The 19,737-nt window shown below is 39.5% G+C and overlaps 1 protein-coding gene across 4 annotated transcripts in view; it reads left to right on the top strand.

The window, feature by feature from the left end:
* The window catches only part of FILIP1 (filamin A interacting protein 1), a 235,154-nt gene that overhangs the window by 195,370 nt on the left and 20,047 nt on the right, over nucleotides 1–19,737 (top strand). For all 4 annotated transcript variants that reach the window (XM_047732373.1, XM_047732372.1, XM_047732375.1 and 1 more), the window contains one exon: nucleotides 16,473–19,278. In XM_047732373.1, the coding sequence (XP_047588329.1) occupies nucleotides 16,473–19,278 (2,806 nt within the window). The remainder of the gene's footprint in view (nucleotides 1–16,472; nucleotides 19,279–19,737) is intronic.

Genomic DNA, 19,737 nt, shown 5'->3' with positions numbered 1-19,737 from the left:
TAGAGAGGTGGGTAGACAGATGATATCTAAGGAAACAAATAAGTGGGTAAGATGATTTCAAATAGTAAAGTGCAGTGAAAGAAATAAATAGGGTGATATGACGGATAGTGGCTGGGAAAACTATTTTCAATAAGCTGGTCAGAGAACACATCTCTGGGAAGGAGACATGTCAGCTTAATGAAACTTGAATGCTGGGGAAAAAAAAAAGAGCCCATAAAACTATTGTGTATGACTGTGCAGGTTGTAGCTTGCTGGGACCCCTGACTAATGAAAGCATGGGGACTGAAAGCCAGTTGTCAGTCAGAGCATCAAGATAGGCACCCCAGTTTAGGACTGGTTCTCTAGAGAGCAGGGGAGCCCTTCTCTCATTCTCCCAAAGGGGTCAAATAGGCTGTACCCCTGATAGCAGAGGAATGGTATTGGGAACAACCTCCTCCAGTCACATCCCTACCTTGGGTGTTCCTCAGTAGTCTATGTTTAAAACACAAGTGGTAATATTTACTTAGCATTGCAACTTTTTTTTTTTAAATTTCAAGTATCTAATATACTATCTGATAATGGTGGGACATTCAATTCATCTTTGTTGAATTACTAAGTGAATTAATGAATCATGGTTGTATTTCTGTGAGTCAGGGAGCTTCATACTAGAGTATGATCAGGGAGCTCCTTCTCAGGTAGTGATTCCCAAATATGGACCTTCTAATGGGCAGCAAACTATCAGAAGAAAACAGTTCTTTCTAGGATTTTATGAGCAAATGACAAATAATTCCCTAAACTTTAATTTCTACAATGATTAAGAGCAATTTACTAGTAATATAACAGAGGATTTATTTTAAAATATAACATTTGTAAATTTAAATTAGCATGTTAAAAGATTTTCTTGAAGACTAAGAGGGTATTTTCCAGGGGGAGTCTGGCTACTACCAAAATGCTGGCAAACACTGAACACGTGCTTATGTGGTAGTAGGAAAGACAATAATCTTCAAGAAGAATAATTTATTATCCAACATGAGCTTGTTATGGTTTTCAGTTGCTACCATCTGTGCCTTTTAAAGGTAAACTGCTATTGGTCAAACTTCATAATCAGTTTAGTTTGTTGTGGGTTGTTGGGCTAACCCACAGAGGGTCCCTAATGCATATCCTTAGTTTATAATTTTCAAACGTTAGACTTCAAGGCATATCATCAATGTGCCCATTCTAAAGCAAGATTATACCTAATCCCTTCTGATGAAGAGTAAAACTTCATTTGTGGTAACATGCCTCAGGGTGTGTGTGTGTGTGTGTGTGTGTGTTTGCATTACTTGGATTATAATATCAGAGTAAATGTAATGAGATTACTAGATTATTTTTAAATTTTAAGATATAGTTTTAAAATATAAAATAATGTGTATAACTTTAGGATCTTCTCTTGCAAAATAAAAGCAGTTCATGAAAGCTGCTAGCAAAAGTTTACTGATTTTCTTTTCTTTTCTTTTTTTTTTTTTAAAGATTTATTTATTTATTTATTTGACAGACAGAGATCACAAGTAGACAGAGAGGCAGGCAGAGAGAGAGAGGGAAGCAGGCTCCCCGCTGAGCAGAGAGCCCGATGTGGGACTCGATCCCAGGACCCTGAGATCATGACCTGAGCCGAAGGCAGCAGCTTAACCCACTGAGCCACCCAGGCGCCCTGATTTTCTTTTCTTTTCTTTCAATATTTTATCACCAATTTCTTTTTCTATTGTGAGAGTAGGTGAGAAAAGCATCTGTCCCACTGCACTGGGCCAGGATCAAGAAGTTTGAGATCAGGGATGCCTTCGGCTCAGGTCATGATCCCAGGGTCCCGAAATCAAGTCCTACATTGGGCTCCTTGTTCAGTGGGGAGCCGGCTTCTCTGTCTCCCTGCCACCCTACCGGCTTGTGCTCAATCTCTCTTTCTCTGGCAAATAAATAAATAAAATCTTTAAAAAACAAAGTCTGAGATCAGATGTTCCACAATATGGCTAGTTTTCACACACACAAAAAAGGAAAAATTGGGGGCACCTGGGTGGCTCAGTTGGTTAAGACGCCGCCTTCGGCTCAGGTCATGATCTCAGGGTCCTGGGATCGAGCCCAGCATCGGGCTCTCTGCTCAGCAGGGAGCCTGCTTCCTCCTCTCTCTCTGCCTGCCTCTCTGCCTGCTTGTGATCTCTCTCTGTCAAATAAATAAATAAAATCTTTAAAAAAAAAAAAAAGGAAAAATTGTACAAAGACTTTTGTAAACTTACCCACACTACTAAAAAACACAAAAGAAAAACAAAACTCAAATGTTCGTGTCCTGCCATTTATTTATACATAAAGGAAATGATTATCTAGCACTCAGAGCTCAAGGACTAGGACTAGGGTGAGGCAAATGAGTATCACCTTGGTACAAAATTTAGGGGGATGTCAAAAAACTCAGTAAGCAAGAGACACGATATTTTAATGCATTACTTTTTAAAATAAAAATCAATGCAAAAAAAAAAAAATCAATGATGGATAAAATTCCAAAATGAGGATGGGATCTGACTGCAGCTGCACTGCCCAGCCTTATTCAACTTGCCAGAATCTCAGCCCTGTGCAGTATATTGGGAAGTTAGATTAATGCTGCATAATTACTATAATAGACACCATCTTGAGGAACTGAAGGAATTTATGAAAAAGTAACACTTCTTCCTGAGTCATTTGGTAAAACCATGTCCTATCATGTTGCCAAGCTGCTTAGCTCTGTTCTGTGCTCTTGCTGGGAAAAAAATGTATGTGATTAAAGACTTCTAACTGCATGCAAGCTTGAGTCTTTTGAGGTTCATTCATCTTTAATTACTATCATGCCCTTGCTAGTTTTAACCTGCTTTTTCTCTTGGGAGAGAGAGAGAGGCATACACACCGGGAGAGTTAAGAAGAATAAAAGAATAAAAATAGTGGAAGAGAAGGGAAATAGTGAGAAGGGAAATTAGCATGATCCAGCTGAGAAACAAATGGTGTTAACTTTTAAAATGACATCAGTGTTTCAAAATGGCGTCCACTGGATTTAAGATGATGATGAGTGACAACATCTAAAGGAAGCCAAGAGAAAAATTGCTGCTCTGGGGCTAGTGCTGATAAATTTGGAAAATGATAGAAGTGAGAGTGTCAAGAATGTTGGGGAAAAGAACTTGTGAAATCTTACATGGTTTACCTTCCAAGGATGAGAAGTGAGAATGGTTATAGTCAAGTGTAGCTCTGGGTCTTTAGAAGCACTGACTGACAACTGTTCCAGCGAAGGTGTTTGTTTATCTCCAGGATGGATAACTAGGATAAGGTTAAAAAAACTCTCACTTCCCCTTTCCTCCAACAACAGCAAAAATTGTGCTTAAAAGGAATAATAAATTCATGAATGTATGTGGAACAGAAGGGGGCAAGGATGGTTTTTGTTGTTGTTTTTTGATTTTTTTTTTTTAGCACATTTGACTCAGCATCAGATGGATCCCAATGAGGAAGAAAAAGTAAAGGCTTTAATATGCTTAATTTTTATAAATATGGAAATGAATGAAAGGATCACCCATAATCACAGACAAATATGAGGGATACTGTAAAGAAAGTAAAAATATGACTAGATACCAAAGGAGCTGAGATTTGCCCGGGGTGGAGAGAAAGGTGAGGGGGAGATAAAGATCACAAAGAGGGTTAAAAAATAAACCTTTATTGTGGAAAATTTCATTTATAAGAATAAAGAGAATAGTATAATGAATCTCCATGTACCCATCACTTAGCTTCAACAGTTAATCAAAGTTAATTGACTAATCTGGTTTCATCTTTTCCCAATGCCCTGGGTTTTTCTCTGCGCTTCCCTCCCCGGATTATTTTTTTTTTCTTTGTCCTGGATTGTTTTTATAGAAGTTCCAGACATATCTTTTCATTCATAAATATTTCAATATATATTTCTAAAAGACAATGATTCTCTTAAAAATATCCTTAAGCCACCTAAATTTAGTAATAATTTCATAACATAATTTTTCCAATCATCTTATTTTAAAAATAGCTTGAATAAGAATCCAAATATAGGGCCTCCTGGGTGGCTCAGTCCTTAAGCATCTGCCTTCAGCTTAGGTCATGATCCCAGAGTCCTGGGATCAAGCCCCACATCAGGCTCCCTGCTCAGCAGGAAGCCTGCTTCTCCCTCTCCCACTCCTTCCACTTGTGTTCCCTTTCTCACTGTGTCTGTCAAATAAATGAATAAAATCTTAAAAAAAAATCCAAATATATCCAAATCCAAATTTGTTGATATGTCTTCTAAAGTTCTTTTAATCTATAGCTTCCCGCCCCCAGTCTTTTTGCTTCTTGAAATTTATTTATTTAAGATAGCTAGGTAGTCCCTTACATTTGGGGTTTTTCTGATTGCATCATCACAGTGTCACTTAATATGTTTCTTGCCCCTGTCTTTCTTGTAAACTAGTAAGTAGTTACAGGGGCTTGATCTTATTTGGGTTCTTTTTTTTTTTTTTTTTCTTTTTTTGGTAGGAATATTTCTTGGGTGGAAGTATGTACATATGTATGCAGTGCTTGTCTATCTCTCTTGGGAGACACTGATGGACATTGCCTACATCCATTATTTCATTGGGCATTGCAGAATAGTGTCTTTCTATAATTACTTCTGTATTTACTAATGACATTCTATCATTATTTATTAACTGGGCTATTCCCATAAAGAAAAAAGCTTTAAAGTTAAGTGAGAACATGCTAATCTCATATATATACCTTCTTACATATATTCTTGGGTCCCCTTCCCTGTTTCTCCTTCTTTACAATCAAGATCTCAAGTAGTAAGTCTTAGATATTTGTCTCCATGTTTTAAATTTTCTTTTTGGTTTTTCGTCAGCTAAGCTTTACTCTCTATTTTATGCTGAAACTCCATAAAAATGCTCATGTGAAGTACTGATGACCCATATTGACATATTTAATGGGAAAAGCTTTTTAAATTTAAGTTTAAATGAAAACAATGGACATTTTCCTGTTTTCTCCCTTTATCACTCCAGAGTATTTGGGATTAGGAACATGTCCTGTTTTTTATGCTTCTCTCTGCCATCTTGGTGTCTGGGAATGCACTATTTACTGGATTCCTTCCTGTTTCTCTGGCTATCCTGCTCAGGCTCTTGCACTAAGTTCCTTTACATTTTCTCATCTCAGTGTCTCTTTTCTGTCCTCACTCCTTTTTCTCCTTTAGGTCTACAAACCTCCTACTTATCTCATTCTCTCTTATGGCTTTAGATTGTACCAGATTGTACTGGAGACTCCCTGTCTGTATCTCTGGCCCAGATTTATCTCTAGGAACTCCAGGTTTTCCAATAAGCATTGATCTTGAAGGGTTCTCAGCAACCTAAAAGTCAGTTTGTCTTTTTGGAACATCATGATCTTCCCATCCAGGTCTATTTCTCTTATGTTACCCTATGTGTGATAAGCTTGGTAAGCACAGATATCAAACTAATAACCTTGACCAGAAGCTGGAAAGTCTGTCCAAATTTCTCCTTTTCCATCCTCACTCAGTCTGTCACCAAATACTAAACTTCACCCAGGGCAACGCCTTCTCTCCTTTTACACTGATCAAGATCTTAGTTTAGACTCCATCATGTTTCTCATCTCATGTTTTTGTAGTTTCCTAAGTGAGCTCCAGCTTCCTGGACCCACTCCTCCCTCCTCTACATAGTTGTCATATTTCATCGTATTCTGAATCCAAAGTTCAGATTCATCCTCTTAACCCACGGGGTGTTTTGTTTGGTTTGTCCATCTTTTCTAGCCTCATTCCAACTCCCAGTGTCCCCACAGTTGTCATTTGGTTCAGTTGAGCTACCTGCTGTGGCTTGAAAATATCTCATATTTCTCAACGCTGTGCCTTTACATACTGTTTCCACTAGACTGCTATTTTAGGCTGTGTAGGCCACATACAGTGTCTGCTCCATATTCTTTTTTGTTATGTTTTACAACCCTTTAAAAACATAAGAACCATTCTTAACTTGAGAACTGTATGATACGAAATACCAGCCTTGATTAGATGTGGCCTACAGATGACAGTTTGCCAACGTCTTGTGTAGAGCAACCCTTTCCTTGCCTTCTCTACTTACAGAGTTCCCATTTAACCTTTAAGACTCAAGAGTCATATCCTCCTGGAAACCTCCCTGACTCTCTTCCCCTGCTTTGACTTTCACTGCCTTTCCTCTGTATTTGCACACAGGATACTCATCTTTTGCATGTCAATATGATTGTTAGTTTAATTGTCCTTTCCTTTAGAGACTAAATAAATGTCTTAGGGACAAAAACTGCTTGTTTTTTTTTTTTTTCTAAATGTCCAGCAGAGTGCCTAGCATTTAGCGAATGTTCAGTAGATGATTGCCAAGTGAGTAAACAAGAAAAGGTGCCTTACTTGGTGCTGCCAGTAGTACTGATGGCTGCCATTTATTGAGTGCACTCTGTGGAATAGTCACTGTCTAAAAACTTCAGAGGGGTAATTTTCATTTTGTGTGTCTACACAATAGCCCCATGAAGGAGGTACTTTCATTCCCTCCATTTTATAGATGGGACAGCTGAGGCACAAAGAGGTTAAGGAATCTGGCCAAGTGCATTGGAATTTCAGCAAGGGAAGGCCTTTTGGAATGATCTTCAACATATATGTAAAGAACTCACCATAGGCTACGTTCTGGTTACAGGCTACAGCAGTGAATAGAAAACACGAAAATCTTCCTTTCAAGGTATTTACGTTTTAGAGAGGAGAATCAGTCATTTAAAAAAATAAGTAAAATGTATTGTGTAATAAGTGGTATGGAGAACAAAAATTTCAGGAAAAGGAAATAGAAAGTTCTGTCATGAAATGCACAAGGTAAATAAGGTGGACAAAGAATTTTTCCCTGAGTAAGTGACATTTATGCAAAGATCTGAAGGATATGAGGGGATGATCTATTAGAATATGTGAAGGAGGAGAGAAAGAGTGTTAAGCTGTGCAGTCAGAGAGGTAAGGGAGAAGGGGTGATAATGTAGGTCTTTCAGGTCATTGCAATGATTTGGCATCACTCAGAGTCAAATAGGAAACTACTGGAAGGCTTGGAGCAGAGGAGTGACACGATCTGACTTACCTTTTTTTTTTAAAGATTTTATTTATTCACTTGACAGACAGAGATCACAAGTAGGCAGAGAGGCAGGCAGAGAGAGAGGAGGAAGCAGGCTCCCCGCTGAGCAGAGAGCCTGATGTGGGGCTTGATCCCAGGACCCTGAGATCATGACCTGAACAGAAGGCAGAGGCTTAACCCAGTGAGCTACCCAGGTGCCCCAATTTGTCATTTTTTTAGAATCACTCTGGCTTCAAGGCAGAGAACAGACTGAAGGTGAGCAAGGGTAGAAGCTGGGAGTCAGACTTGGCGGCCATTTCAATAATCCAGATAAGAGATGATTGGTGGCCTGGGCCAGGGTGATAGCAATAGAAGAAGTGAGAAGTAATTGGATCTGGAACCTCTTTTGAAGGAAGAATTGATAAAATTTGCTAAAAAATTGTGGAGATGTGGGAGAAAGAAAGGACTCCAGGATGACTCTAGATCTGGGGCCTAAGCATTTGGAAGAATTTAGTTGTAGCTGACTGACATGGGGTAGATGTGATTGGAACCATAGGGGAGGTCTAGGAGCTCAGAAGAGAAAAAGAGTAACAACCCACTGTGCTGGGAGCTAAGTGCTTGATAGTGTCCCTGCTACTGAATGGACTGACGTCAACAGGAGAGAGATCTCGAGAGTGTATGAAGAGCTCTATGCAAATTCAGCTATCTTTTTATTTTATTTTTTTTTTTCTAAAGATTTTATTTATTTATTTGACAGACAGATCACAAGTAGGCAGAGAGGCAGGCAGAGAGAAAGGAAGGGAAGCAGGCTCCCCGCTGAGCAGAGAGCCCGATGTGGGGCTCGATCCCAGGACCCTGGGATCATGACCTGAGCCGAAGGCAGCGGCTTTAACCCACTGAGCCACCCAGGCGCCCCTAGCTATCTTTTTATTAATGATTGGAGTCATTTCACCATTGACACAATGCTAGGTATAAGTTGGCATCAGCTGGATAACAAACCAGAGTCCAAGGAAGATCTTGACAATTCCAGAAAGACAGGCTGACATAACAAGATGAAGTCAACCTAAACAAAAACAAAGTCTTGCAAATTTGATGTGTTCAAGTAATATCTATTCGAAGAATGGCACTGTTGTTAAAAGCATTTTGTTTGTTGTCGAACAGATCTGGTTCAAAATCCCAACCTACCCCTTCTCAATCCTTTCCCTTTGATTAAGTCAAATAACTTGTGTTATTTATAAAATGGTACAGTAATGCCTTGCTCAAAGTGTTGTTGTGAAAATGAGGTGAAATAATAAAGTACTTAACACGCTGCCTAAGATGCAATAGGTAGTTGGTAAATAAGTTGTTTTTTTTTTTTTAATTTCTGAAAGACTTGGTAACCTTTATTTTCGGCATCTTGAAATAATACTAGAACTAGAGGTTTTCTAGTACTTGAAACATGTTTTCTCCAGAACATTTTCCTATCAGCTTCCCTAACCCCAGCTGAAAGTGTTAGCCCTCTTCTCTAGCTTTCCTATCTTTCTGCCTTAAGATTAATAATCTATTTTATATTTTCTATTACATTTTAAGTCACTCTCTTATAATATTTGTTTACAACCTTTCTCCCTTAATCTGACATTTGGAATACTTTCTAGGGCCTCTTATTTATTCATTTAATTTTTTAAAAGATTTTATTTATTTGGTGGGGAGAGAGAGAGAGCATGAGGTGGGGGGGGGTGGTAGTGAGGAGGAACAGAGGGAGAGGGAGAAGCAGGTTCCTTGTTGAGCAGGGAGCCCGAAGCTGATGCCAGGGCTCAATCCCAGGACCCTGGGATCATGACCTGAGAGGAAGGCAGAGGCATAACTCACTGAGCCACCCAGCTGCCCCATCTAGGGCCTTTTATATTCTTTTCATCACTACATTTTTTATTGAGATACAATTTATGTATAACAAAATTCACCAATTTTAATGATACAAATTGATGCATCTTGACTTATATACGTAACCACAAACAATTATAGAACATTTGGATCTATACTTTTAAAGTCTTTTTCTAGTTGAAAATAATTGAAATTTTTAAACATTTGTAAAGGATAAATTTACAAATTAAAAAAATATAGCTTTATTCAGCATGAAAGGAGAAATGAGGAATACACTTAAGAATAGTTATTAAGAAAGGCAATAGAATTCTGAAAATCTGTGAGATCATTTCCTCGTCTTCCTTTCATCCTTTAAGCAGGATAAGAGGCTTGTTGAAAATTAAGAACTTGCCAAGAATAAATTTGATTTCAGGATGCTTAGGGTTCTGCCTGTATCTGCGATGAGAATCAGGGTACTAATTTATCTTCTTAGTCTTGGTCTTCTGGTTTGTTTCCTTTTTATGCTAATCTGCTTAGAATTAGAGCATGGTTGAAGAATGGCAGGATGGGCAGAGAGGAGGTAATAAGACCAGTTGGCACAAACAACACCCACACCTTCTTATTCTGCTCCTTAAATAGCATAATTACATGGCAACGGGGTCCAGTAATGTAGGCGAATTAATTGTTTAAAGCACAAAGTAAAATTGTAACTATTGGGATATTGTTTGAAAAAAGGAGACATAATATGCCACAGTCATTATGTATTGTGACTAGTTACATGATAGTACTTCTGAATTCTTGTTTGATGTAAAAATGAGGATTTCTAGATAGAGGGGAAGGAAAAAAAAGCCCACCTGAAGTAGAAGGGTAAAGTGATGAGGGAGGGAGGGACCTAAATGGATACAAGTGCCCCCTTCCTTTGTCATGCCAGTGTCATTCCATGGGTCTCTCCTGGTGTATCTCTCTCCTCTTATCTCTCTTGCCAGGCCTTCACTAGCTCCTCCTCATTCTTTTTACCTCTTACTTCTGGGCATTTCCCAAAGAGTTGGCTCTATCGTTTCCTTTTTCTTTCTCTCTCTATAGTTTCTCCTTTGGAGATAAAAATTATTTCCATGTGTAAGGCAATATCACCACTCCAACCTTATTGAAATGAAAATCCTGGAATTACCAAGCTTTAGCAAGGTAAAGAGTTTCTGTGTAGGGAGGGATGGTTGACAAAATAGTCCCAAGATCTCCTGTAACTTTTCTTTCTTCCTGAGACTTCTCTCGCTTTAATTACTACCATTCCTCCCACTAGACCCCAGATGTACACTGCCTCAACATTAGAGTTCTGGTCCAGCTGTGGGTAAAATACCCTCTCTTGTTTCTCTGTAGCCAAGGTTGGGATATTTTCTTAAAAAGAACTAAAACCATAAGAGACTTTCAATCTCACGAAACAAACTGAGGTTTGCTGGGGGTTGAGGGGGTAGGGATAGGGTGGCTGGGTTATGGATATTGGAGAGGGCATGTGCTATGGTGAGTGCTGTGAAATGTGTAAGCCTGATGATTCATAGACCTGTACCCCTGGGGCAAATAATACATTATATGTTAAATAAATAAATAAATAAAACTAAAACAAGCAAATGAAACAAAAAAACAAAAGGACGCTAAGACCTATGAGAGAAACACAAAAACTTTACTTCAGCCTGGTCTACAAAATATTATTTAGGGTTCCAGTTTTCCCAGAGGCCCTTCATAGGATATCTAGAGGTTGGTCATCATCCAGTATGAAAGATAGATGTATTGTAAGGGAGACCTTCCCAGTCCACACAGAGAGGGCTCCGTCTCTGTTTTGGTTTCCACTTAGGAGATACACTTCTTCTCTAGGAGACTGCTGACTGGAAAGACCACAGTATTCAAGAGAGGCCACTGCTCACTAGACCAGAGCCCCTTATTGTCTAATGACCCCTAGTAATATCAAATTGCTGGCCTTGTAACAACCACAATATCCATTCAACAAAAATTTATACCCAGCATTGTGAGGGACTTCAGTTCACACATCTCTGTGTAAGATGACTTGAGCTCTATTTCTACCTCAAGATTATTTATTTGTTCTTTCTTTCATTTATCCATTCAGTCACTAATTTTGAGCACTTCCTATGTGTCAGGCATTGTGCTACAGAGTAAACAAGACAAACATGACATGTATCCTCATGCAACTTGTGTTAACAAGGGTTGTCAGGCATTACAAAATTGTAAGTCGAGGGGCACCTGACTGGCTCAGTGGGAAGAGCATGTGACTCTTGATCTCGGGGTTGTGAGTTTGAGCCCCATAGTGGGTGTAGAGATTACTTACAAATAAAATCTTTTAAAAAATGTGTAAGTTGATTAGTCTTATAAAGGAAGACTTTAGGGTATTATGGGAGTCTATGAGCAGATCTAACTGAATCAGTTGGTCAAGAAGGCTTCTGGAAGAAGTGACACTTTATTGAAATTTGAAGGATAAAATCAGCCAGATATATCCAGGTGTGTGTACCAGAGTGAAAGGAAGGGCAGGTAGGAAATACCAGGGAGAAGGCACAGCATATTTAAGGAATGTTAGCAGCTTAGATCAGAGAGGAAAGACTGAATTCAGTTGAACCTGCCAAGGTGCTGAGGAATCCAATCATGCTAGGCCATGTTAAGGAATTTTCACCTCTATTCTTAGAGCAACAAGAAGGCATGGAGAGCCAGGATTCCATTACAACCTATGATTATATTCGAATTTGGGTAAGAGTAAGTAATAATAATAATTATAACTTAAAAATAGCTGAAACTACGCTCAGCATGGGTCAGGTACTCTTGTAAGTGCTTTCCATATATTAAGTAACATGCATCTCACACAAACCCTATCAACTAGGTACTATTTTGATGCCCAATTTATAAGTGAGGAAAGTGAGATATAGCAATATCTCATATTATGTTATATATATGATCTCATCCAAGATCACACAGCTCACACGTGGCAGGGCTTGTGAGGAAACCCATTAAGAAGCTGTTGCAGAATTATCAGCAAAAGACACTCAGGGCTTGGATGGAAGTAATGACAGTGGGGATCATTAGGGATGGCCTTAAGATATAAAAGAGCTATACAATTTATAGGATTTACATCAAAAGTAGTACATTTCCAACGTTTGGTATACTTAAAAATTATCTCATTATGGAAAGAACACTTAAGAAAGAACATGAGATCTACCCTCTTAACAAATTTTTAAGTGTACAATACAGTTTTATTAAATATGGCCAAACACTTTTTAACTTGACTATCTTGCTGTCAGTTACCTCAATTTTCTACCATGGCTCTTTCTCATCAGTTTTCCTTTTCCTGTTAAAGGTATTATCTGTAATTATGCAGACGGAAATCTTCAATGTAATTTTTTTCTATTTCTCTCTCTCTTTTTCCTAGCGAGTGAACAGTCACAAAGCCCATGCCAGTTGCCTTTGGCAAAATCCTCACAATTCATCCTATCTTTCCCATCGCCAGTGTCTTCCCTATAGGTATTTTAAGTGCAAGTCTTCTTGCTCAGAAGGATCTCAGCAGGCTGTCCTGACTGAGTCACACAGTTTTACCATGTTTCTCCACCTAATCTTCAGCCAAACCAATGCTGTAACTGAATTTTAAGAGAATGCAGAGAATGAGGGGGCATCTGGATGGCTCAGTGGGTTAAGGCCTCTGCCTTCGGCTCGGGTCATGATCCCAGGGTCCTGGGATCAAGCCCCACATCGGGCTCTCTGCTCAGCAAGGAGCCTGCTTCCCCCACCTCTCTCTCTGCCTGCCTCTCTGCCTACTTGTGATCTCTCCTGTCAAATAAATAAATAAATTCTTAAAAAAAAAAAAGAGAGAGAATGCAGAGAATGGACTGTGTATTGCTGTTGGATCCACTTTAAGAGATGGGAACAACTTAAGAAGTGATAGAAGGGGGAAAGAGAGAGCTTAAGGGACAGAGGAAAGGAGGGGGGAATAATCACAGCTAGGAGGACCAGAGAAATATAGTTTCTTGGAAGCCAAATTCCTGCCCTGGTCACAGGATTTCCTACTCATGAGAAAGCCTTCGATTTTTCTCTGGTTGAAACATTAGTACCTGAGGTTTTACTACTAAAGACAAGTTACAGACATGAAAATATTTACAGATTCAACACAAAAAGCACTGGACAGACTTTTCAGATGTCCACTCTCTAGTTCTTACATTTATTTTTGTGTTTTTGACATCCACGTATTGAGTCTATAGGTTAGTCACTTTACTTCTACTATTTCGAATTTGAGAACAATTCTGTGAGGTAGGTGTTAACATCCTTCTCTTTATAAGTAAAAAAACTGAGGGTCGGAGAGTTTTGGGAATTGACCAGAGGTTACAGTTGGAAAATGAGAGAATTCAGGTACAGCTATGTCTGACCCCAAAGCCCATGTTTTAGGCACTCCAGCCCACTGTCTGTAATAGCATGGAGGCATAAGGTATTTAAAGAAATTGCTTTAGAAATTGTAACATTTTGGGACGCCTGGGTGGCTCAGTTGTTAAGCATCTGCCTTTGGCTCAGGTCATGATCCCAGGTCCTGGGATCTAGCCCCTCCCTTATAGGGCTCCCTGCTCAGCGGGGTGTCTGCTTCTCCCTCTCCCACTCCCCCTGCTGGTGTTCTCTCTCACTGTGTTTCTGTCAAGTAAATAAAATCTTTAAAAAAAAAAAGAAAGAAAGAAAGAAATTTTAACATTCTAAGCCTGGAGTTGAAAGAACTGATGTTTTCAATGAATTCATCTCAGATAGTCTAGTTAAGGTTAAGGAATTTGAAAATATCCCTAAAGTCTCTCCTACTCTATAATTCTGTGACATTATTTTAGTTGTTTTGACTTAAGTAAAAAGAAAAGATGATCAAGAAAAAGCCCTTTTCCACACATAAGAACCACACTTAATGAAACGATTATAACATTGCTCTTGTGAATCTGTAGGATTTGAAAACAATCTTTATCTTTTAATGGAGGAATAAAGTCATAATGGATTTTGGAAATTATGTATTTAGTTAATAGACGCTTAGACACAAGGGGAGGTTTGTAAAATTAAATTCCAGAAAAAAATCTTAATGACATCACAAGAACATTTCCATAATAATTCTCTACCACTACAAATAGCTTCGATGTTTTTCCAGTCATTTTTTGCACAATGCAATGTGAGACTATTAGCTTCTATTTACTTGGCCAACAGCTAATATAGTCATAAATACAAAAAAATCATTCAGAGTAACTAAGGTAGATAAGACAAAATATATTGAAAGAATAAAGCATACTTAAAACAAATATGTATTGTTTATAACTTGCTTCTCTGATAAACATATTAATATTAAAATGCATTCTTAGACTACAGAAAGTGAATATGATTATTTCAACTCTGTTTTTACAGGTAACTGAAAATAACTATGAGAAATTGTTGCAAGCTATGAAGGGGAATGGGAAATACAGGCTTCCGGTTATGGAATGAATAAGTCACGGGCATAAAAGGCACAGCATAGGGAATAGAGTCAATGATGTTGTAATAGTGTTGGATGGTGGCAGATGGTAGCTACACTTGTGGTGAGCACAACACAATATTCAGAGTTGTTGAATCACTATGTTGTATACCTAAAATTAATGTAACTTTGTTTGTTGACTCTACTTCAATGAAAGAAATTGGTGCAAGTTAACTGACCAACATAAAGATGGCAAGTAGTTACTCTGGAGTCTTTATATTTGTACTTTTTAATGCTATACATAAACACCATAGAGAAAATGTATTTCATACATGTGAAACATGATAATTCCTCTGGTGGCCATATTTTTGCATTGATAGTAATTCAGATTTCTTCCCTACCTAGTTCTCTTATTTACAAAATCATTTAGGGGCACCTGGGTGGCTCAGTTGGTTAAGCAGCTGCCTTCGGCTCAGGTCATGATCCCAGCGTCCTAGGATCGAGTCCCACATCGGGCTCCTTGCTTGGCGGGGAGCCTGCTTCTCCCTCTGCCTCTGCCTGCCATTCTGTCTGCCTGTGCTCGCTCGCTCTCCTCTCTCTCTGACAAATAAATAAATAAATAAATAAAGAGTCTGCTTTCGGCTCAGGTCATGATTCCAGCGTCCTGGGATTGAGCCCCACATCAGGTTCCCTGCTCAGTGGAGAGCCAGCTTCTCCCTCTCCCTCTGCTGTTCCCCCTAGTTGTGCAATATCTCTGTGTGTGTGTGTCAAATAAATAAATAAAATCTTCAAAAAACAAACAAGTCATTTAAAATAAATTTAAATTTAAATTAAAAAAAATTTTTACATTTCTTTTTCCTTCATTTATTTTAAATTCTGTGCTGGTTCTTCATTAGCTGAAGTTAGTTTATGCAGATCAGCTTTCTATTAGAAAGCTTGTCTTGCTTTGTCCCTAGGTGATCATTGCCTACAAAATTTTAAAAATCTGAAGTTCTTTTTTTTTTTTTTAAAGATTTTATTTATTTGGCAGAGAGGCAGGCAGAGGGAGAGGAGGAAGCAGGCTCCCTGCTGAGCAGAGAGCTGGATGCTGGGCTGGATCCCAGGACCCTGGGATCATGACCTGAGCCGAAGGCAGAGGCTTTAACCCATGGAGCCACCCAGATGCCCCTCCCAAGTTCTTTTTTTCTGCACCCGCCCTTTCATTTAAAATAAAATGATCCTTTAAAGTAATGAGATGCAGAGGTGAGGAGCAAGGATACCAGAGCCCTACTGCCTGAGTTTGAATGCCAACACTGCCACTTCCTGATGGTGGGCCCCATGCAAGTACCGTCTCTCACGTTCCTTATCAGGATGGCAGTAGCAGTACGTGTCTCACAGGATTGCTATGAAGAAAAAATAAACGCATTACACACATAGTGCCTGGAATACAGAAAACACTATTTAAATAGTCTTTTGTTATCGCACAACCTATGTGTTGCCCAATGGTTGTTATTGAAGTATAATATATCTGCAGAAAGACACTCATAAGAGTTCCACTTACTGAAATGTAATGAGCTGACCAAGCCTGTGTAAACAGCACATAAATCATGAAACAGAAACTAGTACCTGAAAAGTACGGAAACTAGTCCTCTTCATACCCACTCTGGTCACTACCCCTCCCTAAGGGTAATCAGTATCCTGACTTCTGATTAGTTTCATTAATACTACCTGTTAAGCCTCGATATTGTAGCAGTTAATAGGTATTTACTGTAATAACATTTCATTTTTTAAAAAAATATTTTATTTATTTATTTGACAGAGATAGTGAGAGAGGGAACACAAGTAGGGGGAGTGGGAGAGGGAGAAGCAGGCTCCCCGCTGAGCAGGGGAGCCTGATGTGGGGCTTGATCCCAGGACCCGGGGATCATGACCTGAGCCAAAGACAGACGCTCAACAACTGAGCCACCCAGGTGCCCCTGGCATTTCATTTTTTATTTAATATCCAAGACAAACCTATTTGCTGATGAACCTTTTAATATGTATAACAATAAATATACACAAAAGTAATATATGACATATATAATATAATAATAACATATAATATTTTAATATATTTTGTTTCCTAGATTGAAAAAGCTCCTTGAACAAGAAAAGGCTTACCAAGCCCGAAAAGAAAAGGAAAATGCTAAGCGGCTCAATAAACTGAGAGATGAGCTTGTGAAACTCAAGTCCTTTGCACTCATGCTGGTGGATGAAAGGCAAATGCATATCGAGCAACTTGGCCTTCAGAGCCAGAAAGTACAGGATCTTACTCAGAAACTGAGGGAAGAAGAAGAAAAGCTCAAAGCCGTCACCTCCAAATCCAAAGAAGACAGACAGAAACTGCTCAAGTTAGAAGTGGATTTTGAACACAAGTCTTCGAGGTTTTCCCAAGAGCATGAAGAGATGAATGCGAAGTTGGCTAATCAAGAGTCTCACAACAGGCAACTTAGGCTCAAGCTGGTTGGCTTAACTCAGAGAATCGAGGAGTTGGAAGAGACCAACAAAAACCTCCAAAAGGCAGAGGAAGAACTTCAGGAATTAAGAGATAAAATTGCCAAAGGGGAATGTGGCAACTCCAGCCTGATGGCGGAAGTGGAAAATCTCCGGAAACGCGTGCTCGAAATGGAGGGTAAAGACGAGGAGATCACTAAAACTGAAACCCAGTGCCGGGAACTGCGGAAGAAGCTGCAGGAGGAGGAACACCATAGCCGGGAGCTCAAACTGGAAGTGGAGAAGTTACAGAAAAGAATGTCTGAACTGGAGAAGCTGGAGGAAGCATTTAGCAAGAGTAAATCTGAGTGCAGCCAGCTGCATGTAAATCTGGAGAAAGAGAAGAACTTAACCAAAGACCTGTTGAATGAACTGGAGGTGGTCAAGAGTCGAGTTAAAGAACTGGAATGTTCTGAAAGTCGATTGGAAAAGGCTGAATTAAGTCTCAAAGATGATCTTACAAAGTTGAAGTCGTTCACTGTGATGCTGGTTGATGAAAGGAAAAATATGATGGAAAAAATAAAGCAAGAGGAGAGAAAAGTAGACGGACTCAATAAAAATTTTAAGGTGGAACAAGGAAAGGTTATGGATGTAACTGAGAAACTAATTGAAGAAAGCAAGAAGCTTTTGAAACTGAAATCTGAAATGGAGGAAAAGGTATACAATTTGACGAAGGAAAGAGATGAGTTAATAGGTAAACTGAAGAGTGAAGAAGAAAAATCCTCTGAATTAAGCTGCAGTGTTGACTTATTAAAGAAGAGACTTGATGGGATAGAGGAAGTGGAAAGAGAAATAACAAGAGGAAGGTCTTGGAAAGGGTCTGAGCTCACCTGCCCAGAAGATAACAAGATAAAGGAACTGACACTGGAAATTGAGAGACTGAAGAAACGCCTCCAACAGCTGGAGGTGGTTGAGGGGGATTTGATGAAGACAGAGGATGAGTACGATCAGTTGGAGCAGAAATTTAGAACTGAGCAGGACAAGGCCAATTTCCTCTCTCAACAACTGGAGGAGATAAAGCACCAGATTGCCAAGAATAAGGCAATCGAGAAAGGTGAGGTGGTGAGTCAGGAAGCAGAGCTGAGACACAGGTTTCGGTTAGAAGAAGCTAAAAGTCGAGACCTAAAAGCTGAAGTCCAAGCTCTTAAAGAGAAGATCCATGAATTAATGAACAAAGAAGATCAGCTTTCTCAATTGCAAGTGGATTATTCTGTCCTTCAACAAAGGTTTATGGAAGAAGAAAATAAAAACAAAAACATGGGGCAGGAGGTCCTCAATCTGACCAAAGAGTTGGAGCTTTCTAAACGGTATAGCCGAGCTCTTAGACCCAGTATGAATGGAAGAAGAATGGTGGATATTCCAGTGACGTCGACTGGAGTGCAGACGGATGCCGTCAGCAGTGAGGCAGCCGAGGAAGAAACACCAGCAGTATTTATACGGAAATCCTTCCAAGAAGAAAATCATATCATGAGTAACCTTCGACAGGTGGGATTGAAGAAACCTATGGAACGATCCTCTGTTCTAGACAGATATCCTCCAGCAGCAAATGAGCTCACTATGAGAAAGTCTTGGATTCCATGGATGAGAAAAAGGGAAAATGGGCCCCCAATCACTCATGAGAAAGGGCCTCGAACAAATGCCAGTCCAGGGCACCCAGGAGAGCTGGTCCTTTCGCCAAAGCAAGGCCAGCCTCTGCATATTCGAGTGACACCAGACCATGAGAATAGTACGGCAACTTTGGAAATAACCAGCCCGACATCTGAAGAATTTTTTTCTAGTACCACGGTCATTCCTACCTTAGGGAATCAGAAACCAAGGATAACCATTATTCCATCACCAAATGTTATGGCTCAAAAACCAAAAAGTGGAGATGCTACTCTTGGCACAGAACGAGCCATGTCCCCAGTCACGATTACTACGTTTTCTAGAGAGAAGACCCCAGAAGGCGGAAGAGGTATGTTTGCAGACAGGCCCACATCCCCCATTCAGATAATGACGGTATCTACATCGGCAGCACCAGCTGAGATGGGAGTCTCTCCAGAATCCCAGGAAATGCCCATGGGAAGGACTGTCCTCAAAGTCACCCCAGAAAAACAGACTGCTCCAACTCCACTACGGAAATATAACTCCAATGCCAATATCATAACCACGGAAGACAATAAAATTCACATTCATTTAGGTTCTCAGTTTAAACGATCCCCTGGGACTTCGGCTGAAGGAGCGAGTCCAGTTATTACTGTCCGACCTGTTAATGTGACAGCTGAAAAGGAGGTTTCCACTGGCACTGTCCTTCGCTCTCCTAGGAACCATCTCTCATCAAGACCTGGCGCGAGCAAGGTGACGAGCACTATCACCATAACACCAGTCACAACTTCATCTACTCGAGGAACCCAGTCAGTGGTGAGTAGAAGACGCTCTAAATTGTAGGCCCAGGGAGGGCGAAGTGAGTCGTGGGAATCACTCAGGGGCCCGAAATGAAACAAAAGCAAATGCCTCTAGCTCTGAGTCCACTAGCAGATACTTCCTAGAGGACAAGCTTCACCAAAGAAATGAAAATAAAAAGTGGCCCAATATTTTAATAAATTGAAAGAATTTGGCGTGAAATTTTCTTTTTCCATGTAAATTATGGAGGCCCCCCAAATTCTTACAAAGATGGCCTCTTCATAATGTCAACATATGGTAATAATCAGGCTTAAAGTTTAATTTTTATATTTAAAATAATTTTAAAAATCAAGACTGAGAGAGATGGTAAATATGCAGGAAGAATGAAAGCTGCCTCTTGGCTTACATTTCTTTTTTTTTTTTTTTAAAGATTTTTTATTTATTTGACAGAGAGAAATCACAAGTAGGCAGAGAGGC

This window comes from Lutra lutra, chromosome 6, assembly GCF_902655055.1.
Source record: "Lutra lutra chromosome 6, mLutLut1.2, whole genome shotgun sequence".
In the NCBI taxonomy this organism is placed as follows: domain Eukaryota; kingdom Metazoa; phylum Chordata; class Mammalia; order Carnivora; family Mustelidae; genus Lutra; species Lutra lutra.
The sequence above is the reverse complement of the archived record's forward strand: the minus strand, read 5'-3'. Positions and strand labels throughout refer to the sequence as shown.